General features: G+C 39.9%; 2 protein-coding genes across 2 annotated transcripts in view; both read right to left on the reverse strand.

Moving 5' to 3' along the window:
• Window positions 1–12527: 12527 nt before the first annotated feature.
• The window catches only part of LOC131325764 (uncharacterized), a 52909-nt gene continuing 40482 nt past the window's right edge, over window positions 12528–24954 (reverse strand). Inside the window, exons 2-7 of the mRNA XM_058358203.1 lie at window positions 17191–18708; window positions 16987–17064; window positions 15513–15665; window positions 14247–15386; window positions 13981–14151; window positions 12528–13541 (exon numbers count right to left, since the gene is read on the reverse strand). Of these exons, the coding sequence (XP_058214186.1) occupies window positions 14407–15386; window positions 15513–15665; window positions 16987–17064; window positions 17191–18490 (2511 nt within the window). The 5' untranslated portion in view covers window positions 18491–18708 and the 3' untranslated portion in view covers window positions 12528–13541; window positions 13981–14151; window positions 14247–14406. The remainder of the gene's footprint in view (window positions 13542–13980; window positions 14152–14246; window positions 15387–15512; window positions 15666–16986; window positions 17065–17190; window positions 18709–24954) is intronic.
• On the reverse strand, window positions 21264–23905 carry LOC131325790 (inorganic pyrophosphatase 2-like). Its single transcript, XM_058358240.1, has 4 exons — window positions 23608–23905; window positions 22945–23069; window positions 22661–22850; window positions 21264–21760 (listed from the first exon to the last, which is right to left on the reverse strand). The coding sequence occupies exons 1-4, from the start codon at window positions 23749–23751 to the stop codon at window positions 21500–21502; spliced, it is 720 nt and encodes a 239-aa protein (XP_058214223.1). The 5' UTR covers window positions 23752–23905; the 3' UTR covers window positions 21264–21499.

Here is a 24954-nt window from a genome sequence, read left to right on the forward strand (position 1 = left end):
AGTTGTGAGAGACAATTTACAAAACCGTTGAACAGAGAAAGATAAGAACAGGGAAAGATTTGAATTTTACAAAACCGTCGAATTCAAAACCGTTGAACAGAGAAAGATTTGAATTTTACAAAACTGTCTAAAATCTTCTTTCACATAGGGTCTTTCACATGGGGTTTGAATTTTGAACAGGGAAAGATTCCATATGGGGTTATAAATTTTGAACAGAGAAAGATAAGAACCCTTGGATCAGATGAACATCAAAACTCAAATTCAATCTCTGGCTCTCTGCCGTCCAAACTGCCACAGAGGACTGGACAGTTGTGAGAGACACATTTTACAAAACCGTTGTGTATTGTAATATAGATATATTCACGCAAAAAATCAGTTTGTTCGGAGATCGATAAATATGTCAAATTGTATTTTTAGACGAAAATGTACTGCCTGGATTTGTCAACTGTTTTTAAAGTTAAACAAATCCAGGCAGTCCATTTATTCGTCTAAAAATGTAATTTTTGACAAATTTATTGATGTCCGAACAAGTTAATCTTTTGTATGAAAAAATAATTTTACATATCCTACCAAATAAAAGATTCGAATTACAAAAAAATATGTGGTGAAGCTCACGAAAGGGAGTGGTGGAAACTCTCCTTTTCCTCTTATGGTGGAAAGAATTTTCTCTCTTTTTACAAAACTCATGATCCCCCAAATCTCATTCCCACAACTTACAAACCCTAACTCTCACGTGCAAACAACCTGAAGTACTTGTCCCCCCTCTCTCTCTCTCTCTCTCTCAAAGCGTAGCAGTAAGCGACCCCATCTTCTCTTCTCTTCTGAGCCGCCACCATTGCCGGCCGTTGCCTCCCATAGATCCATACCCTTCCTTCGTCGCCGGAGATGGTGAGGGTTTTTTCTATTCAAATTTTACAGTATTTTGGGGTGGGGCTTTCTGATTCCTAATCGACGGACAATATTTTGAGGGCTGATACAGATAGATTTACTTTGTTTTGCAATATCCTCTTCTCAACGTAAGTTCATCCTCAAACGGGTTCAAACCCCAGTTAGCAGCAACACAAAATCGCTCGCTTATGGGATCCGAGCACTGGGCTTAGGGTTTCGGGAATCGAGAATCAGGGTTCGAATCTGGTGTTCCAGCAGTTCAGGGTAGCTGATTTAAGGATTTACAGCCGTCTTCCTTCCACCGGACGGAGGCGCCTCCGCAGACGACCCAGGAACTCCGTAACTCGCGAAGTACCCATCTAGAGCAGTTTCCCTCAAAAGCGACGAGATCTGGCCGTTTTCCGGCTAACAGAGAACTTGCATCCCTTATCCCCTCAGGTAATTGTTATTGTTCTACGTTGTTTTCTTTGGTGGATCGCTTCTTACTTTGGACTGGGTTGACTCGTTTGTGTATTGGGTACGGATCTCTGCTTGGCGGTTTTTGCCTAGTCCGGTGGGTTTTTTAGTTGACTGCAATCCATTGATCGGACAGGGGTAACCCTCCTAACCCTTACCGTGCAGCCATGGGAGATACACAGGAAAATCCTGATCCTTTTCAAAATCCTGAAAATCTTGTTCAAAACCCTCTTGAAATTCAAACTGTTACGCAAGCCTTGGTTTATCTCAAAGGATGTACGCCTGTTACGGATGCTTACCGCGGTCTAGCTGAACAAGTTGGTGCATTTGCAGTTTCGCACCGGCCAATTCGTGAAATCTTACCATTACTAGCACATTATGTAAACCAGATGTGTAATGTGCCTGATGGGGAAGGTAGAGGAATGACCTTTAGTATACCCCAGCGTAATGTCTTTTTCGATGAGGGAATGCAGCGGATGGTGCTTGGCCCTTTAAGACCCATATTTTTACAGAGAAAGAATCCTAAGTGGATGGGATTGTTGAGGGCATTCACAATACTGCTGAACATTCTTCGAGAGCATCCGCCTCGAAAGGTACCCCTTAGGCAATTTTATTAACTTGGTGGTACCGCTAATGGTGTAAAGATTTATAATAATGAAAACTTTGCAAGCTATATTATAGACACTGTTTGTTACATTTGTGAATGCACTAGAGCAAGCTTCCACATTTTTGCAAGAACTGATGGATACGTGGGTGGCCTCCTCTCTATGATTACAAAGGAGCTAACTATGATTGCTCTTGAGAATGGGATGGTAGAGTGATTCCACAAGATATTACACGGGTTTCAAATGTCAATTCTTCCACTTCTCAAGTGATCATTCTTGTGGAAAAATACACTGTTTTTCACCAGCTCTGTCAAGATCGGTTTTTTGATAAAATTCCATGCATTTTGATAACCGGTTGCGGGCAACCAGACGTTTCGGCTAGAATGTTTCTACGGCTATTGCGTTTGGAAACTAATTTACCCGTATTAGGACTCATGGATTGTGACCCTTACGGATTAAAAATTTTAAGTGTTTATAAGTATGGTTCGATTGATATGGCATATGACAGTAACCATCTTACGACTCCAAGAATACTTTGGCTAGGCCTTCGGCCAAGTGATTTAGAAACATATCCCTTGCCTCAAGATGTGTATACAGACTTAGTCGATGACGATAGAACTGTTGCTAGCTCTTTGCTACTGTTACCATTTATGGACTTAAACCCTAATTGGGTTAGTGAAATAAAAATGATGTTAAACACAAACCGGAAGGTGGAATTGGATTCGCTATGTAGGCTTGACTTTGGCTACCTATCCGAACAATATATGCCAAACAAAATCCTTTTCCTGGCACGACATTATTATGAGGTGGTAGGAGAGGAGCTGGGAGTATCATGACTTGTTATGGAGGAGGCAGAGGAGGAGGAGGTAGAAGAGGAGGCGGCAACAGAAGGGCATGGGCAGGGACACGAAGCCTAAGAGGGGTTTTTAGTTGTTTGTTATGATTTTGGCGACGTTTTTGAAGTTTTTACTCCATTTTACTATTTGAGCAACTATGTATGTATTTGAGAAACTGATGAAATATATGGATATGTAGCCGTAGAAACATGTTGCTTTGTATTAGAAACATCTGGCTATGTATTTGAGCATGCCCTATATGTGTTCGGAGATTATCCTTGTTCAGAAGGGCACTTGAGAATTGCTTGTTCATGCTTCTTAGGTGTGAAGGTTTCCTGCCAGATTTTAGAGACATGAATGTGAGCATAGTACTTCAATAACAATGTAGTAGTAGCTTGCTTCCTGGTTGACTTCCTTTTTTCCCTTGTATAGTTGTATCTCTAGCAACCATAACTACTTGTTTTATTGTTGACCGGCTGCTTGGCTGATTTTGTTTACGGGGATGAATGATAATGACACTTAGTCATAGCGCTTACCCAATGGGGTCAGTGATAATACTTTGAGAGCCTTGAAGTTACGACCAAAAAACTTCCACGGCCTACAAGTAGAGTGCAATCCCTTGAACACAAAGCCAGGGTTCTGGGTTCTGTGTAAACCCCGCAATGTGAGTGTGTAAGTAGAAAAACACTATTTATATTCGCCCTTATGCTTCTGTTTCTCTGTACAAAAAATTGGGGTATATTGTGCCTTTGGAGCCTCCTAGTAAGATAAGGAGGGACACTAAAACAAGAGTGATTCTAAAACCCGATTCTGGCATATACATTCTCTGATATGCACTCAACCGAAGTATGCGACTTGTCTCATTTTCTCATCTTTCTATCCCAATCTGTTTTTGTTATAGAGACATTGAGACTATAGACAAACTTGTGTGTCGCAGATCGAATATTGTTTGATGTTACTTTGTATTGCTCTAAGGACTTACCCTAGCTTCGTTTTGTCGCGGTATTCAAAGATACTTTTCAATCTCAAAAAAAGTAGTTGTATATACCACTGTTATAATCCATATCAGTTATGGTATTCTTCTGTCCTTTACAGTCCCTTTGGATGAAGTGATTTCAAGAGAAAAGAAAAGAAGGGTTTTGGTTTCTAGCCAAATCAGTAGGAGAGATAAGTACAAAAATAAAATGTTTTGATTGGCTCCTCTCCTTTCTCGCCCAATCTCACAAAAAATGGTGAGATTTGGGGAGAAAGGGCTTCCCTTTCTTATCTCACCCTTTCTCACCATCAAAGGGGCTGTTAATCTCTATAATAAGCAAGCTCAGTTTTTTTGAAAAAATGTGTATGTGTCATTTGCTGATTGGTTGAGTCTAAAACATCAATCTAACCATCCATCTATTAGATCCAACGGCTACCACTTCGTGTGAGAGTAGAGTTTTGAGTACAGGGTTCTCTCTGAGGTGTATCCCAAATCCAAAGCAACCACGTCTCTCTCTCCACCGGCTCACCACATCGATCCCCACACCCCAAATTTCATACGTCTCTCTCTAATTTGAAATTCAAACCACCACACACCCATTCTCTCTCTCTGCCTCCTCCATCTCCTCCCCTCGAAAATCCAAACCAACACGTCTTTCTTTCCACCGGTTTTATTTTTTTCCCCCATCACTCCATCAGGTAAGTTGCTTCCATTTTGTTTTCTTTTTTTCAAACTGCATTTTTTTGGGTTTGGTTAGATGAGTTAGGAAGGTTCGAAATTAATTGTTTGGCAGGGTATCTTAACGGTTGATTTTTGGTGAATGTGCTTATGTTGCATGGAGGTGGGTTTTTGACCCAGAAATCAAGCCTCCTGTTTTTCAGTTCTCAGGGCCTTTGCAACAATTTCTGGTATATTTTGGAAGATTTTAGCAAAGGTTGACGCTCTTAGAACAGGTTTTTTCTTTTTCGTTTTTTGTTCCTTTCCTTCGTCTTTGTGCTGTCCAAAAAATGCTACACCTTTTGCAACTATTTGTTGATTCTTATTTTTGTTTTGTCAGCAATCTATTGGATGTGCATGTATAACTAATTTCTCTCTTCTGCTGTTTGGTTTTTGCCAAAAATGTGAAAAGGAATTTTCAAGTAATTTGCCCCTATAGTGGTGTTTGTGTTACTAAATTGTTGTTCCGCCCCTGTAGCTGTGTATAAATTGAAGATTTTATTACATTTAGTATTTGGCTTTGATGGGGATCACTATGGCAGACCCTTGGTGGTGTTGGGAATCGAGGGGAAAGCTGTTAGGGATAATAAGATTATGGGTGAAAAGGAATGGGAAGCTAGGGGAATCATCTGTTAAGTTCATAATTATGCACACAGAAGCGAAAAAAGATTCAGTATTTTCATGCTAATTGTTTGATTGGTTGATGTTGTAGTTGAATTTTGGTTACTCCTTCAAGCCTCCTGGGATGGGGTGTCCAACTTGAGCTCCCACTTTGTTCTCCTCCTCTGCCTCCTCCATAACAAGTCGTGATACTCCCAGCTCCTCTCCTACCACCTCATAATAATGTCGTGCCAGGAAAATGATTTTGTTTGGCAAATATTGTTCGGATAGGTTGCCAAAGCTAAGCCTACATAGCGAATCCAATTCCACTCCCGGTTTGTGTTTAACATCATTTTTATTTCACTAACCCAATTAGGGTTTAAGTCCATAAATGGTAACTGTAGCAAAGAGCTAGCAACAGTTCTATCGTCATCGACTAAGTTTGTATACACATCTTGAGGCAAGTGATATGTTTCTAAATCACTTGGCCGAAGGCCTAGCCAAAGAATTCTTGGAGTCGTAAGATGGTTACTGTCATATGCCATATCAATCGAACCATACTTATAAACACTTAAAATTTTTAATCCGTAAGGGTCTCAATCCATGAGTCCTAATACGGGTAAATTAGTTTCCAAACGCAGTAGCCGTAGAAACATTCTAGCCGAAACGTTTGGTTGCCCGCAACTGGTTATCAAAATACATGGAATTTTATCAAAAAATCGATCTTGACAGAGCTGGTGAAAAACAGTGTATTTTTCCACAAGAATGATCACCTGAGAAGTGGAAGAATTGACATTTGAAACCCATGTAATATCTTGTGGAATCACTTTACCATCCCATTCTCGAGAGCAGTCATAGTTAGTTCCTTTGTAATCATTGGAGAGGAGGCCACCCGCGTATCCATCAGTTTTTGCAAAAATGTGGAAGCTTGCTCTAGTGCATTCACAAATGTAACAAGCAGTGTTATAATATAGCTTGCAACGTTTTCATTATTATAAATCTTTACACCATTAGCGGTACCACCAAGGTAACAAAATTGCCTAAGGGGTACCTTTCGAGGCGGATGCTCTCGAAGAATGTTCAGCAGTATTGTGAATGCCCTCAACAATCTCATCCACTTAGGATTCTTTCTCTGTAAAAATATGGGTCTTAGAGGGCCAAGCACCATCTGTTACATTCCCTCATCGAAAAAGACATTACGCTGAGGTATACTAAAGGTCATTCATCTACCTTCCCCATCAGGCACATTAGACATCTGGTTTACATAATGTGCTAGTAATGGTAAGATTTCATGAATTGGCCGGTGCGAAACTGCAAATGCACCAACTTGTTCAGCTAGACCGCGGTAAGCATTCGTAACAGGCGTACATCCTCTGAGATAAACCAAGGCTTGCGTAACAGTTTGAATTTCTAGAGGGTTTTGAACAAGATTTTCAGGATTTTGAAAAGGATCAGGATTTTCCTGTGCATCTCCCATGGCTGCACGGTAAGGGTTAGGGGGGTTACCCTGTCCGATCAATGGAACGCAGTCAACTAAAAAACCCATCGGACTAGGCAAAAACCGCCAAGTAGAGATCCGTACACAAACGAGTCAACCCAGTCCAAAATAAGAAGCGATCCACCACAGAAAACAATGCATAACAACAACATTTACCTGAGGGGATAAGGGATGCAAGTTCTCTGTTAGCCGGAAAACGACCAGATCCCGACGCTTTGGAGGGAAACTGCTCTAGATGGGTACTTCGCGAGTTACGGAGTTCCTGGGTCGTCTGCGGTGGCGTCTCCGTCCGGTGGAAGGAAGACGGCTGTAAATCCCTAAATCAGCTACCCTGAACTTCTGGAACACTAGATTCGAACCCTGATTCCCGAAACCCCAAGCCCAGTGCTTGGATCCCATAAGCGAGCGATTTTGTGTTGCTGTTAACTGGGGTTTGAACCCATTCGAGGATGAACTTACGTTGAGAAGAGGATATTGCAAAACAAAGTAAATCTATCTGTATCAGCCCTCAAAATACTGTCTATCGATTAGGAATCAGAAAGACCCACCCCAAAATACTGTAAAATTTGAATCGAAAAAACCCTCACCATCTCCGGCAACGAAGGAAGAGTATGGATCTATGGGAGGCAACGGCCGGCAATGGTGGCGGCTCAGAAGAGAAGATGGGGTTGCTTACTGCTATGCTTTGAGAGAGGACGAGTACTTCGGGTTTTTTGCACGTGAGAGTTAGGGTTTGTAAGTTGTGGGAATGAGATTTGGGGGATCATGAGTTTTGTAAAAAGAGAAAAAATTCTTTCCACCATTAGAGGAAAAGGAGAGTTTCCACCACTCCCTTTCGTGAGCTTCACCACATATTTTTTTGTAATTCGAATCGTTTATTTTGTAGGATATGTAAAATTATTTATTCATACAAAAAATTAACTTGTTCGGACATCGATAAATTTGTCAAAAATTGCATTTTTAGACGAATAAATGGACTGCCTGTATTTGTTTAACCTAAAAAACAGTTGACAAATCCAGGCAGTACATTTTTCGTCTAAAAACACAATTTTTGACATATTTATCGATCTCCGAACAAACTGATTTTTTGCATGAATATATCTATCTATATTACAACACACAACGGTTTTATAAAATGTCTCTCTCACAATTGTCCAGTCCTCTGTGGCAGTTTGGACGACAGAGATTGAATTTGAGTTTTGATGTTTATCTAATCCAAGGGTTCTTATCTTTCTCTGTTCAAAATTTATAACCCCATATGGAATCTTTCCCTGTTCAAAATTCAAACCCTATGTGAAAGAAGATTTCCTCTTTACAGCAGGCATGAGATCATTTTCAAGAGATCCTTTCATTTCCAAAAAATTGAGATGCAGATGCTTTCTATTCTTCTTTTTCATTTGGTCATTTGACAGAGCTGAACTCTCCCATGGAGCTTTAAACGGTGAGTTAGAGTATTTTTGTTTAAGGTTTTATCGTTTTATTCCTGGGGTATGGATGACTGATTTTGGTTGAGTGACTTCAAATTTCAGTTTAAATTTATTGTTTGGGAATTGATTTTCCCACTTATCTTTTGTTTACCTACACTTTTTTTTTTGTTTTGTAGTGATGTAAAATTACCTGATTACCTTTTTTATGTAAGAAAGAAAAAAATTATGAATGGTAATTTTGTAAATGAATAAATGAGTGTAAATGAATAAAAGAAGAGTGTGAAAATCAATTTTCTTATTGTTTTTGTAGGTGAGTGAAACGGGATTGGACTTGATTGATAATTGTACATTTTTCTTCTTTTTTATTTCATGTATTCTTCATAGATAAGATTTGGGAGGCTTAATTATTCGTCCTAAAAGCCCTCCAGACTTATGGTTTCGTCCTCCCATTCTAATCTATTTATGATTTCATCCTCCTACTGTTATTTATACCGTGAATGCCCTTTTATTGTTGGTATTATATATATATATATATATATATATATATATATATATAGAGAGAGAGAGAGAGAGAGAGAGAGAGAGAGAGAGAGAAATTTTCAAGTGAGGGATCCCTCATTTTGTTAAAATGAGGGACTTTCATTTTCCGATCAAATTTTGAAAATCCGAACCGTTCAATGTGTGCAGAACGTAATTTTAAGGGTCCCCGCGAGAAATCAGCAAAAAAAACGACCGGGAAGGGCGTCATCCGAGCAGTTTTTTTTGAACCGTTCAATGAAAATTGCTCGGATGAAGCCCTTCCCGGTCATTTTTTTTGCTGATTTCTCGCGGGGACCCTTAAAATCACGTTCTGATCACTTTGAGCGGCTCGGATCATCGAAATTCAATCGGGAAGGGGAGTCCCGCATTTTAATAAAATAAGGGATTCCTCACCGGAATCTAACTCTATATATATATATATATATATATACACACACACACATATATAACGTGGAAATAGGGGACGAAATCATAATCTCTTTCGTCCTCGCGAGAAACCCGTTGCCTCTGGCTACCAGTTCTGCATAATTCTTGCGTGCATATCCCGAGATTGTCGTCGTTGATACTAATCGTCCATATCCATCTTAAACGGAATCCATCAATTCGATTTTGGAGCTCAAAATTTTCCAAAAACCTTAGTTTGTATAAACCCAAACCAGTCGAAGAACCCAATCTCGTTCATCGTCCATTTTTTTAATACCGGCGGCACACAACGGCGAATGCATTCCTCCGTCCTTTCCGAATGGGGTTTTTTTTGCAGAAAAGTTCGCGACACCCAAAATCAATCGTACGTGTTTGAAGCCACCAGCGGAGAAGAAGGTAACGAAACCGACATGGCCAGATTTTGTAAGTCTATCCCTTAAACCCCCTTATCTTCTTTGGGTTTTTTTTTTGGATTTGCCGGTTAGACCTAGGTTATGTGTATAAAATTGATTTGTTTATGTCCATTGTGCTAAATTTGTTGCTGTGTGTCGCAATAAGGCATGAAATCAGTGGGGTAATCGGCTGGATGTCATGATTGAGTGAGATTGAACCCGATATTCATCAAATCATGATTTCGTGCTCCTATTTTAGTTTTTTGCTGAGTGTTCTAATTAAGATTCATGCCGATATTCATGAATTCGTGATTTCGTCATGAAGTAGATATGACATATTTTCCTAAAAATATCGATTCTTTTATTGTGTGTGTTACATTCCATGACTTCAATGTTATATTGTTTATGTCGTGTCTTTTTAAACTTGGTTCAATCTAGACTAGGAACGGTAATGTAACGTCATGATAACTTAACCATGTAATGTCATGGTAATTTAACCATTTAATCATGTAACAGTTTGAGTATGTTGTTTTTTTGTAGTGGTAATTTAGCCATATTCCGTGAAACAATATACATGAAAAATATGACTTTTGGTTCCTTCAATAGCAAATTTGTTCACCTACGCCCTCGCACACGTCATTCTAGTAATGGGTTTGAATTCTTAAATGAAAAATTATTGGTGAAGTTTTGCGTACCAATAATTTGTCAGAGAAGCTAGGGTTGATGATAAAGTATGAGTTTTTTTTGTACTGGAGATCAGGTTCGGTGGGTTTGGTTTGGGATCTATGATGGATATATTGTGCCCTGTTTGGCCTACTTGGACAATGAAGAAAAGATGCAAACATGTGGTCATCTTATCATGTTAAATTCATAAAAATATCGATTCCGAATGCTATATGGTTTGTCATTTTTTTTTTTACTCGGTTCGAATTCAGATTAGGAACGGTAAAGTAGCGTTGTAATCGTCATGGTAATGTAACCATGTAACGCCATGGTAGTTTAACCATTTAACCATGTAGCAGTTGATTTAACCATTTTTCTGAAAATAAAATCAGTGGGAAATATGATTTTTTGTTGTATGGTTGGCCAACTTGATCAATGAAGAAGTAATGCAAATATGTGGTCACGGTATCATGTTATATTCACCAATGACATTTTGGATGCTAGATAAACTGTGTTGCATGAAGTAAATTTGACAACATGAATTCATTGTCAAGTGATGCTAGTAGGTGATAAATTTACCATTTTATATTGGCCAAGACTAGTCTACTTGAAAATTAGCCAATAATTATTTGTCAGTGTTTCATAATATATGGTCACTTTATCATACACATTATAAACATGGTCACTGTATCATGTCTGGTTGGCAACATAATCATTTATTTGCAAAATAATCCACGTTGCATGACATAAGTTTGACCAATACCAGTTTTGAGTGTAAACATTCCATGTTTTATACATTATCCAGTCATGAAACCTTCATGAACAATCACCAAATTTACCTTGCTTTTTTTGACCTAATTGATTGTCTTACATTATTTCAAGAGTTTACGCCCAGTAATGTGGAAGGAAGAGCTAGGTTGAAACAAAGAGAAGTGGATCTAGATGATGCAATAGTTGAAGATACGCCACCTTCGTCAAAAGGTATCAGACCACAAGAAAATCATGATGTGGAAGGGTCCTCAAAGATTCACACAAGATTTGAGAGTGTAGCACGAGAGAATAAGGCTAAACAGTCTCGACTTGATGTGGAAGAGTCCGTGCAGAAATGCACAAGAGAGAAATACGTGAGACAGCGTGTTAGGCAAGTCTGGATGTTATTTTGATATTTTGCATGTACCTAATTGGAGTGTCTATTAACTTTTGGATGGATACTTTTCAATTGGTATAATATAATATGTGCATGTGGTTTTGTGTAGTTGTTTCACTACTATTTTAATTGGCATTAGGAATGTATTAATTTGATTGTGGGCATTTGAGATATGGGCAACTGATTATGAAATATGCTTGGCTTAGGACCATGTATTGGCCAACGTTTCATGGTTAATATACCACAAAAACTTGTGGGTAACATGGTTAATTTACCATGTAGGTAACATGGTTAACAATATTCTGCAATGATTGATAATGCTGAAATGTTCATGTACGTATTCGATACATGTTGCACAGTGGAATCAACGGAACGATTCATGATGAACAAGGCTCTGGCAACTTATTGTGGTCAACAACTTATTGGTTAGTGGAAACACCCGATGAGTCCATTATGTAATGTTGTTATCTTGGCTATCTTTTTTGACAAAAAGGGAACAACGTTGTTCATCGGTAGGCAAAAGTCTAAAAATTAGAGAATGAGGAACCCCATGGGAACAAAATGGTTGTCCACAGGTTGGACAAACCACTAGAAAGAGCCTTCTTCTTTGCGCAATTACGTGCGGCTCGATTACAATCATGTTTTACAAATTTGAATACACAAGACATAATAGATTCTCTAAGAGCTACTCCCTCCATCCCAAAACATTTGTCCGGTCCGCAAAACGGAGTCTTAAAAATAACACAAATTTTTGGAAGAAAAATTCAAAAGTTTTTTAACAACTTACTAGATATCAATAAGTTCTATTAATTTGTAAAAAATGTTTGAATTTTTTCTTTAAAAAATTGTATTATTTTTAAGTTATCGTTTTGCGGACCGGACAAATAATTTGGGACGGAGGGAGTATGCAATTATGCACCAAAACACCAATATCAGAAGGCGGTTCTTTTGCCATAAGACAACTCCAAACAACCGACTCCGAGTCTGATTCGATAATAACTCTTGATACGCTCATAACAATACCCAGCTTCATTCCGTCACGAATTGCAAGAGCTTCAGTGATTCTGGGGGAGCTAACTCCTTTGTGAATGTTTAGAAAAATGCCAAGTACCTTGCCATCTCCTCCTCGTGCTATGGCTCCCCGTACCATTTTCATTTGACTGCTTAGATACCGCCGCGTCCACATTTATCTTCACCACATTAAGATCTGGCCGTACCCAGGTTCGATTTTCAGCTGGAACCGTTCGCCAAGGAATGGATGGTATCTTTACATTAGCTTGCATAAACTCGTGATAACCAACTTGCGCTTTTCAGTTAACTGCTTCTGTCGCCCATTTGATTCCAATGATCACAAAATCATTTCTCATTCTCCAAATCCACCACCAATAAACCAGGCCCAACCCAAAAGAAGATGAGGGAAGAAGTCCTTGGGTAACACGGTCCTGGATACATTCCCACCAGTCGGTCAAATATTGAAATTCCATGAGCTCCTCTGGACTTAAACGGAAAGGCGAAAGAATCCACACTCTAATAGTAAATCCACACTGAAAAAGGAGATGAGTGATGGACTCCTCCCCTTTGCCGCAAAGATTACAAGTTGGGTCAGTTTTGATCTTTCTCGACACCAAAGCCGGTTTTGTTGCCACCGCACCGTTAAAGCACTTCCAAGCGAACAATTTAATTTTTGGATGAATATTCAGGCCCCACAATTTTTTCCATACTTGGACGAACTTGTTTGAGCTGCTTGGGCATTCGCAATACACCGTAACCCCCTTTTTCCAAGTGATAGGCTGACTTGACTGTGAATAATCCGTTTGAAGAAAAGTGCCAAATTTTACGATCGCGCCTGAGTAGAGCTAATCGGAATCGAAAGAATGGAATCAGCATCTTCTTGATTAAAAGTGTCTCTGATCAAAGACTGCTTCTAAGTTTTTGTAGTGGAGTGATCAAAGAATGCTTCTATGTTTTCGTAGTGGAGTCGATAAGGTCAGAAACCTTCTCTCATCCATTTTTTCTCACCGTATTGCTGAGACATTGCTGTTAACCTTGAAAGAGAGATCATTGGGCAGCCAAGGATCATCCCAGATTCGCATCTCTTCTCCCGAACGAACTTGCCAACGCCATCCCTTGTTGATTAATTCCGGTGCCCAAGCTATACTCTTCCGAGCTCAAGAAGATTGATTACTAACCAGTGCATGCCAGAAAGATGTATTTGGGAAGTAGCGGGCCTTTGAAAATACTTTGGAAAAGAGAGGATTCTCGTGAAATAAGTTCCACCCTTGCTTTGCGAGTAGTGCCATATTGAAAGAGGCGCTCCTTTTCTCGCCAGGGCGTGCCTTAGCTGCGCTTTATATCTCAATCAAAGCGCTAACCCTGTGCCCAATGGCAGAGCTAGGATTAGGAGGGCTAGCTTAATAGACATATAATTTTTATCGAAACGTATACTTATTATATCATAAAGTTTTTGCTTTCCAATATACTTATTATATTTCTACATTGAAATGATTCTAGCCTAATGATGTTAAAGTATATCAATCATTTTGTTTTTTTTCTTTAAGCTATTTTAACTGTCATGTACTTATTTTTTATTTGTGAAAGAAATTGATAAATGAGAATGCAAAATAATCAATTTTTTATCAAATCAAACCAATTTTTTTTTTGATAAGTAAATCAAACCAAAGTTATTAAGATTATAAGTAGCTATACGCGAATAATTACTAATGAAATTAAAAATCAAGCATATACAAAATAAAAATCTTAAAACTCAAATGCTCAAGGGGCCGGGGATCGGAGCCCCCGGGTCCCAACATACCTCCACCCTTGCCTGTGCCTTGATGCGCCTCGCGCCTATGACAACTTTTGTAAAGGCCCATGGTCCCCAAAATCTCATCATCCTCACCATGCACACACACATGATCTAACAACGATGGCCAACACAAATAATCCCAGCATCAGAAGATGTCAGGATGATAAAAAGAAACCCCTACAGAACGAGATTTAAGCAAACAAATATCAGCAGCTAAATTTACGTAAAATCAAGGCCAAAACAAACAGAAGCCCTGCTGAAAGCAACATTACCAACAATATTCTGGTTTAGCAGAGGAAAAATTGGCAAGGAGATGTCTTGCTGCACAAAGAACATGGAACTGGTATCAACCATGTAATATTATTCTACAACTGAACATCCTTATGGTCTTTTCCTCTTCAATGACCTGCAATTATCACATCTGCAGCTATCTCAAAAATTCGTGGTATTGGAAACCTTATCACGAACCTTTAGTTTGGTTACTTGATTTCCCAATGAGGTGAGAAGTCGCAGATATTCCCTAACATTCTCGTCACGGGCCATTAAAATCCAGTCCCCATCCTCATCCTTATACTCAATGTTGAAACTACCAAGCTTGCACTCCAGTATCTTTGACACTTCTTCCTTCAATTCATTAATTCCAGATGTGAGAGGGAATTGAAATTTTATTGTGGTATCCCCATACGTCGCCTTTAGGTTCACGGACCTCATATCTTGCCTTTCTGTAAGAAGAGGCATGATGCGAGGATTTGTAGGCATGGATTGGCTTGGAGCTGGATCAGAACATGAAGGGACTGTCAAGTTAATAGATTCAGAGACATGTCCAGCCCAAAAAGAACTTCCCGTTGTGTGGGGAACAATAGACATGGGTTGGCTCGGAGCTGGATATGAACATGAAGGGACGGTTGGGTTAATAAATCCAGTGACACGTCCCGCCGGAAAAGACTCTTCCACTGAAGGTAACAAATTTCTCAAATCATCTGAAATTCCTGTTGTCTGGGGAACAGTAGGCATGAGTTCGCTCGGAGCTGGTTCAAAACATGTAGGGATTGTCCACCTATTAGATCTAGAGACATCTTCCTCTAGAAAAACATCTTCTAGGAAAGCTAGCGAATTTATTTGATCTTCTGAACTTCCCATTGTGGGGGTAATAGTAGGCATGTGTTGGCTCGAAGCTGGATCTGAACATGGAGGGACTGTCCACATAGATCCAGAGATATGTCCTTGCAGAAGATGCTCTTCCAGTGAACCAAAAGAATTTCTCTTTTCTCCTAAACTTTCCATATTCTCACCTAAGATCTGTGTTGATGCTATATGAGGGTGTGGAACCTCAGAACCATTGCAATTTGGATAAGAGGTGGACACCGTCCATTGATTGTTTTGTTGAAATGCCCACTCAGAGGAAACCCCTCCTGCATTTTCATTGTACATATATGACACAGAAAAAAAACCCATATCAGGATAATTACCCAGGCAAGAATATTGAAAAGTAGGGATTTTTACTATCCCTACCATTGAAGCATTTTCTGTATTCCTACCGTTTGGGCCTTCAACAAAATCCCGGAGAAATTCATTCGTCTCCTCAAGGTGACCAACCATTTGATTTCCCATCTCGGTCTGCCCATTAGTTGACAGCATCTTCCATGTCGGTGATGGATTCTTTTCTCCATATTGATCAGGAGGTCTCCCAGCTGGAGGGAAGAACAAAAAACAAAACAATTACATCGAAGAGATTAAAAGGGAAGAGAAATATTTGCTATTTATATAGTATCTACTTTGTATAGTATCTTGCCTCTGTTAGGGAAAAATAGGTGATAGAAGGAAAAGATAGGAGTTTATATTATGTGAATCATAAAAATAGTACCTTAGTTTTGTCAGGGCGATGGTGATCATTACTTATTTTTTGGATAGGTTAAAAAATTGGATTATTAGGCCATTACTGGTTCTCCATTTCTTTTTTTCTTAATGATTCAAACAGGTGACTGTTGGAAAAATTGGCCGCTGCAAATTCTGAAATGTTGACAAAATCTCCACCAAAAGTGAAATACGCTTCGAGTCACGACTATGTCGCTTTCCTAAAGACAGTATTTGCCCCCACCAATACCGGTATGCAAAGGGTTACAGCAAACCTGCCTTCAAGATAAATCGAAGCCCGAACTTGAAGTTCTTTCCGTTTTCGTTTGCACTAACGAAACGGACAGAATATCTGCTTGAACGAATACAAGAACCGAGAAACACTGTGTTCTATTTTCTGCAGCAAAACAGAACGCAGAATGAATGCTAGAAAATATAGAGAGAGATGTGGGAGAGATTCGGATTATGTGTGTATATTATGAGCACTGAATTCTGTAAAGTAGTGGTCTATTTATAGGCCACTACGCACCCATTGAGAATGGGTATGCACCCGATCTAATCTGACCGTTGGATCAGATCCTATGGTCCAGATCGATCAGTCACACCCAGTCACACCGAACTGGTGTGCTGTTTCACTCACACCCAATCGGATTTGATCCAATCCGTTGGATCGAGCCCATTCGCGGCAGACGGCTACGATCGCAACTCTACGAACCAACGCACCCGTAGGCTCGAGTTGCACCCGATCGGAACCGCTCCGTGTGACTCACTTGCCACGCGTGTGACACGTGTCATCCACGTCAACGCCACCTTACTGCAAACTCGCAATAAGAAATGGCGCCTAGCGCTGACGTGCTAAGTGCAAAGTGCGCCTCTAAAGCGCCACAATGCACCACAGCCCACGCCGCGCGCGTCAGTGTGTACCGGCTCTGCCGGCACCAAAAGGCTGCACCACACTAGATCATTAGTTACTTACATTAGGAAACATTCCTAATATATACCACTCCAACATCTCTCAGCTTACCAACGTAGGACAAAGCTCACAAAGAGAAAAATAAGCATTCTAAGGAAACAAAGGAATTTTCCAAAACCAAAACCGACGACTCTTTTATTTTGAAAATCTCTAACAGTGACTAGTAAGTGAGAGTGGCATTATACCTTTTTTTCTTCTGATAATATTTGGCCACCGCTGGATCCCGAACCGCCTACAAATGCGTTTAAGCGTGGATACACTAACTGCATGAGCAAGAATCAACATAAGAAATTTATATTGTTACATTGATTCCACTAGAGAATAATCGAGATCTCCTTGCAGATGTATTTTGGTTGAAAACAAGTGAAACATGGCAAGCAGTAGATTACCGCCAAGGCTCTCTGCAGCATCTCCACGTTTACGGCCATAATGTTGTCGAAGATCATCTAAAGTAATACTCGTATTTATCTCTTCGCAGTCTTCTTGTTCTCGTGTTCTTTTCTTCTTAAAATCAGAGACAGCAGAGCTGCTTTTATCTTGTCCGACACACTGTGCTTTGTTGTTTGCAGAAGCAAATTCACTTGATGATAAGGCTATAGGCCCTCCTCCTCGTAGCGACTTCCACCCCTTTGCCTTACGCATATGAGACACCAATGCAATCTCAAGGCTCTCCACTACTTCAGCAATTGTCGGCCTTTTCTTTGATTGATTATGTAAACACTTGTTGGCAAGTTCGGCAAAGTACTCAAGACTATGTGGTGTTATGTCTCCATTCAGAGAGGGATCAATGATTCTGTCAAGCTTTCCCTTTTTGATTATCATTTTTGCCCAAATAACTAGATTAATTTGCTTCTCGTCGAGTCTTGTATCTATCGCTGGCCGACCACACAAGACTTCCAACAACACCACGCCGAAGGCATAAACATCAGATTTCTTGGTTAGTCGACAGGTGAGGAAGTAATCTGGATCCAAATATCCAAACGTTCCTTTGACATCTGTGCTAACATGGGTTGTTGAATAGGTAGTCATGCATTTGGATATTCCAAAATCGGAAATCTTTGCTACCAAATTCTCGTCCAACAAAATGTTTGTGCTCTTCACGTCTCGGTGTATGATACCTGGTAAGGTACCATTGTGAAGGTAGTCGAGTCCATATGCAGCGTCAAGGCAAATGTTGAGCCTTTGCTCCCATGTTAGGTGAGATCTACTTCCACCGCTTTCTTCTCTAGTACTTGTTTTGTAAAGATGATTGGCGAGAGTCCCCCCAGCTCTATATTCGTAAACAATAATCATCTCCTGATTCTCGTCGCAATAACCGATGAGGGAAACGAGATTAGCATGCCGGAACTTTGAAAGCAACTTTAACTCTGTCCAAAATTCTTCAGCACCTTGCTTGGACTCGGCACTCAACCGCTTTATGGCAACAACGGTGGTTGTAGCACCATCGTCAATGTTCGCTTTGTATACCTTACCAAATCCCCCAGTTCCAATAACTAATGCATCGTCAAAGTCATTAGTCGCTTTTAATATTTGACATAGCGGAATAAAACGACAAGAATCCTTCAATTGATCCACGCCACCATCAATTGCTCCAGCTTGATCAAAGGGAGTAGGAAACGGGGAGGCATGCGGAATCTCACCCAAGTCAGTGGACAAGGCTCCCGCTTGAACAAAGGGATTCTTCTCCATCTCTGAAGCTGATGAGAGAGAATGAATAATTCCGCTGCTGCGATCGTGGACGTGTTGAATCGACCCCGGACCCTGCCTGGATCTCCTTGAAAGCTTGGTTACCACGGTGGTCCTTGAATACGAAGGTGATCAAGGGTCTTCGCTAGCCAGGGAGATATTGTTGGACAGCCACCGGAGATCAGGTAATCGCACCACCGGAAGTCTCCCCAAACCCCTGGCTAATTATGATCGGGCTTCATCTTTTCATTAAACTCTTTTTTTTGGGAAGGGGGTTTGATTTAGGCTTCATTCGGATTTGGGGTTTTCCGTTTAGAACATGGAAGTCTTGATATATGTTTGTTTTGCGATGAGCCCTTTTGGTCCCTTTGCAGCTTTGCTTTTTTGGTTCAGCGTTTACCCGCCAACCCTTTCTGTAACGGGGTCAGCGTCAAGCAGTCCAATCATTCGGCGGGTTTAGAAAAAAATTCCTAACTCAAAAAAATATTCATTATCTTAACTTTCAATTATTACTCTCCAGTTATTACCTCTTATCTCCGATCATTATTCTCATTTCACTCTCTATCTCTCTCTACTCATTATCTTTACTTTCAATCATTAATTTATTTTTCTCTTAACTCATAGCTCCAAAAAATTTCTCGAAAATTCATCCAAACACAGCAGAAGATAAGTCATTTAAGGGCCCTTTGACAAAAAAATGTTTTAAGGGAGATGATTTTTGTCTGGGAAAATTTTACAAATGGTCCATCTAATTTGCATGAATTTCTATTTTGGAGACTCGTGGGTTGGAGATGATCTCATCTCCAGTAGTTCATGCCTAGGAAAAATATAAATTTCTATTTTGCCTAATCACCAAATGATTAAGGAGCCCTACAGTCTAGCCATTTAGCAAAATTAGGGCTAACAAAGAGATCTAAAATTCCCAATTCTCATGGACGAGAGAGATCAACACCGACGACGAAGATTATCACGATGGAAATTAACACATCGGTGATATATCATGAACGACGATGTGTTATACCATGAACGACGGAGACGATGGGAATGTAGAGGCCAGGACTTTGAGCTGTTCACGGTCGGAGAGAATCAAAGAGTACTTGCTCACGTTCAGAGTTTATCATCACTGATATGGAGAAGTAAAGATGTTCACGATAGGAGATGACGCCGACGACGATGATGATGCCAATGAGGTAGAGCTCCGATGATGATTGTTGATGTTGTTGTCCCGCAACTTGGAAGATGTCGACTGTGTGTCTGTGTTTGAGAGAGAGAGAGAAAGAGAGAGGGCGAGGTGAGGCTACAGTAACTTGCGGGCTTGCAAGTTACTTTAACGGAGGGGGAAGTGGCGAGGAGGTAGGCGAGTCTGCTGGGTCTGGTATGAGGTTTTTGCTTGACAAAACCACGGTTAGGAAGGGATGGCAAGACTGTTGCAAATGCTCTAATATGAACAAGCTTTTTTTGTTGTTGTCAATATTGTATACATCAATGGAGGTTAGCAGAGTTTTAGTATGCTAACAACCAAATGCGGTTCGATGTACATCCCTTTGCAGGGAAAGAGATGAACTCTTAATATGAACAAGCTTAATCAGGGATGAGCCTTTTTGGTCCCCGCGTACCCTTTTGAGAAGGTGAAACGAAATTTCCCACTCCAATCATGATATGATGGGACCATTAATACATTGGAAATTTGACTAGCTGGTGAAACCAAATTTCTAGAAGTTGATAGAAAGAAAAAATGTGTTAAAATTATGCATAACATATACGTGTAAAAATTGCATAATATTTATATGGTAGCTTTGTCCGTCAAGAATTCAAACCTTTGAGCAATCACCTCATGAACAAACTAGAAGAAGAAAAATAAACAAGCAAATTAAGAGAGAAGAAAGCCTTCAAAACCAAATAACATTAAACCCACCCACAAAAAAGAAAATGAAAATAAATACATCCAAACCGAATTTCTGACAAATGTAACTTATCTGGAAATGTTCTGATTTCGCAGGTTTGAGGGAAAATCTAGCGAGGACATGTTCCGTTGAACTTGGAACTGATGACAACAATGTATCATATTTCTTGAAATAACCCTACCTATGGTCTTTTCCTCTTAATTGATGACAACCATGTATCATATTTCTTGAAATAACCCTACCTATGGTCTTTTCCTCTTTATTGATCCGCAGCCTTCACTAAAGTTCGTGGGATCGGCAACCTTATGAAGATTATTGAGATTTGGATAGGCCGTGGACTATGTTGTTTGACATTCCAGTTCATATGCCTATTGCCTTAGTTCATTGTACACAAACGGAAACAAAAATCTCATACGCGGAAATTATCAGGGTAAGAATAATGAATAGTAGGAGTTTCTTGACATCTGCTATCGAACCATACTTTGCAATTGGCTTGGGTAGAAACTCTGCAATTCCTCTCTGGCCAGATAAAATAGCCCTTAGCTACCCAAGCCAATTTCCTGATGGAGATATGGAAGAGTTTACCCCAAAACTTGCCTGAGCCAATTTCCTCACCTCTCATCAGGGAAGGATATATGATAGAAAGAAAAAGGAAGAATGTTCTAATATGTGAATCATAGAAACATAAACCTTTTGTCGGGAAGATTATGGTTTCTCTGCTTTTCTCTCCTCTTAAGTCTTAACCATCTGAAAAGGCGACTAGGAAGGAGATCAGGGAGGAATTACCACTGTCTTTATCCATTTTGGAATAAATCCCATGATGCCTACAAATGCTCTTAAAGGTGACATTGACCGCAAGGGCAAGAATAACATAAGAAAACCGTGTTGTTAGATTGCTTCCACGAGAATAATCTTAGCTCTCTTTGCCGAGTTACAACCCAATCCTCAAATATTTTTTTAAAGTTTGATGCGAAACATTGGAAAATGATATCCAAAGTCATTCTACATCAACCCAAAGAGTAGTAGTCTAAAATTGAAAAGTTTCAGATGATATACCTATCAGAGCATTAATTGCGTCAACGAAGTAAAACGAAGAATCAGAGTTTCCTTATATGGTGCCTGTGTCAACAAGCTGACTTAGGATTCTCTCAAGCTCCTCTCCGTTGCTCCACTCATAGACCTTTGCCTTGATAATCGTACCGTTATCACAAATCCTCTCCCATAAAGGAAAATCCTTTCTTGGCATCACATGGTCTCCCTCTCCAAGCTTCAGACTTGGGCAGAAATCACCTATTCCATCTCCAAGGTAGATCATTCTTACCTTCCCTTTCTCAGAAATAGAAGCTTGGATCTGCTCTATCACGAGACCCTGTTGTGGATAAATCAGTTAACATGACAGATTAAATAAGTCGATTAGATTCTCTCAACAATAAAAAAAGTAGCTTATAACCGTCACTAATAATCGACACTAAGGTTTCTAGCCTTCTAGGGATACTACCCCGCGGCTAATCAAATTATCTCAAAGGTTATCCAAGTATCATTTTTCACTACGACATGTCACTTGTAAACTACTGCAACTTTGGCCAGAAAATGATTATCGAATTATGTTGGGACTATAAGCAAGTATCGATTTTGTTTTACTTTCTTTTCGTTTTTTTAAAATAAATTATCGATTTTTTTGAAGGGTAATTGGGAAGTACCATGTCCAAAGGGAGAGCCCACCAACATAATCAAATATGTAATTGTTATCTGCTCCAAAAGCTTCTAAAGTGAAAAAAACCAAACAGAAAGTGCTCAAAGTCAACAGATGTATATAGAGAACACCCCCAACAGAAAATATGAGTGCTACACAGGGACATAGACGTGTGGTGTATGGTGTTAGATGTATGTGCAGCATTCATATGTACGGACTTCTTCCACTTCATAGGATAATCACAGTATGAGAGTCCAATCTCTGAAATTGAACTTAGTCTCTCCATGGTAGTATACTAGTGGAATGCATAGGTTATGACTTGATCCAATAGAGCCGACCTTTTTGTCTAAAAGAATGGAGCTCGGTGAAATGATCGAGATTCCACCCTATGCTGTGGGCTGAGGAGAGAGCTACAAGTATGAATCTCATGACAACAAGCAGCACTTCAACTCGATGCAAGGCATCCCAAAAACTAAATAAAGTGAGAAATAAAGAACTCGGTATGAATTACCATTAAGAGAACAATGTATCAGTTAAAAAGAAACATAAAAAGCTGAATGGTACCAAACAGAATACCTTGCACAAATTGAGAGGGCATAAACTGCAACCATGAGGAGAGGAATGGTAGGGGAATATCCTCAGCCTGCCTCCTTCAATAATGCTAGGGTTTGTAACTATCTCAGTGAAACAATCAAACAACCCAAATTGCTTCAAGATTGTCTCAATAAAGAACTGATTCGCGTCGCTGATTATTCTTAATTGGCACCTGAAATAACCACATTCCATCTTTTCATAAATATTTCTTGGTTGTATAACCAGCTTACTTCCGAAATAAGAATGAACTAACTAGGAAAAAGTACCTAGGCAGAGAATGGGCTTTTCTGATGGCTGAAATTACTCTGGGATTCATAGGAACCCGCCTCAAACACTCTGTGATTTCCTCAATTGTTTTCCCTCTTGAGTGGAGCTCCTCCATCATCCTATCCTACAATTGATAACAAGACCTATCAATAAACCTCCGTAATCGATTCCCAGCATGTTTCAACAAATTGAAAATATGGATGAGAGAAAATGAGAGGGCAAAATAAGAGCTCCATTTCTTTCACAAGAGGGTATCAAACTAAGCAAGAAACCAGATTTTTTCTTTCAAACCAAGAGACAAGTTTTCAACCAAATTTGGTGAAGAAGCTTTTGAGGATGAGCTTGAAATACTAGAAAAGTATCTGATGAAATGTTTAAAGGAGTAAGGAATGGATTATTAAACCCTTGCGTGAAAATTTCATACAAAGGGTTTGCGGGATAAATTAGGAACTATTGAAAGATTTGATGCACAACCATCGGAATTCATATCAAACCAAGCTTTAAACCCAAATCATACCCAATTTTTTTTTATGGGAATTTTGAATAACGATTGAAGATGGTCTAACCAAATACAGTTAAACTTACAATCGACTTCAAATTACAGAAGTTTTCTTTAAACAAAACAACTGAAAAGATTGGGAATATAGTAAGAGAATACTAGCCATGATAGTGAACCAAGGCAATGTACGGCGAAGCTGATCGAACAGAGGGGTTAGGCCCATTTGCTCCACTACCCAGGTGTCGCTGTTGTCTTCGATCATCGTGTGATCGAAATCGAACACAACCACGGTGGTGGTTCCCTCCATTTCGGTACTTAATCGGCAGTTTTCCCGGCGGCGGCGCCACCACCGGAGAATGACTGGGCGATTTTCACTCCGAAAATGAGAGAGTCAAACTGGCTGTTGTCTTGTGCGTCTCGATTCGTTGCTTTGCGTCAACGCAACTAATGTCGGGCTGAGTTTTTTCAGAAATGATATAGGTACCGACGGCCGGGGAGGGATTTCATACCGACCGGCCGCGTGGGGCCCTCTTCGGCCATCGGACGGCCGATCCGAGCCGTCCAAAAATTCTAAAAAAAATAACCGAGGGGCCTTGCGCGAGAATCAAAGGTATCCGAGGTGTATAAGGTGCTTGATCCGAGCACCCCTTTTTCATGTATATACACAAAAGAGGGATACTCGGATCAAGCACCCTACACACCTCGAATGCTGTTAATTCCAGTGCTAGGCCCCTCGATTTTTTTTTTTAGAATTTTTGGACGGTTCGAATCTACCGTCCGGTGGCCGGAGATGGCCAGACGCGGCCAGTAAAAATCCCTCCCGGCCGGTCGTTACTTATGGCACAACTCGTGTTTTTTTAAGCCCCAAGAGTTACTTTTATTTTGTTCGGTTAGTTTTTTGTTAATTTTTTATTTTTGAATTTTTGTCAAGACGTTTGAGTAAAAATTATAAATTTTTTATTTTTTTAATTCCTCACGACCAAATGGACCGATAATTTATAAAAGTTTTCTAAAAAATCAAAATTAACAAATGTAAAAAAAAAATTGAATAAGAATATAAAAAAAACTCCAAAATCTAAGTAAGTAGTTCGATTGGTCGGTAGGTTTGCTCTCACACCATTGACTAGGGTAGGCCACAATGGAGTAACCTCTAGTAAATTTCTTAATCTCGACATAAATGATCTATCTTTGACCGAAAAGGGAAATTAATTAACGTACGCGTAAACCGGCTCGGACATGCCCCACCGTGGAAAGAAAACATATGCTGAGTTGAGTTGGGCCGGAGCTGAGTTTTGAGTGGTCCGGAAGGAGTCCATTCTGTTTCTGCCGTTCTGCCTTCACCAAATGTCCAAAATACCATTCACCCTCGTGCCCTTCACCTCACCAGTCACCACAAAGATGCAAATAAGTGGTCAACAAAAGGCAGAAAAGTTAGTGGGAGTCAGGCAGCAACTAGGGTTTGGCTCAAAACTATGATGCATATAGAAGCTCTCCCAAACAAGCTTGAGAA

This window comes from Rhododendron vialii, chromosome 5a (genome assembly GCF_030253575.1).
Source record: "Rhododendron vialii isolate Sample 1 chromosome 5a, ASM3025357v1".
NCBI lineage: Eukaryota > Viridiplantae > Streptophyta > Magnoliopsida > Ericales > Ericaceae > Rhododendron > Rhododendron vialii.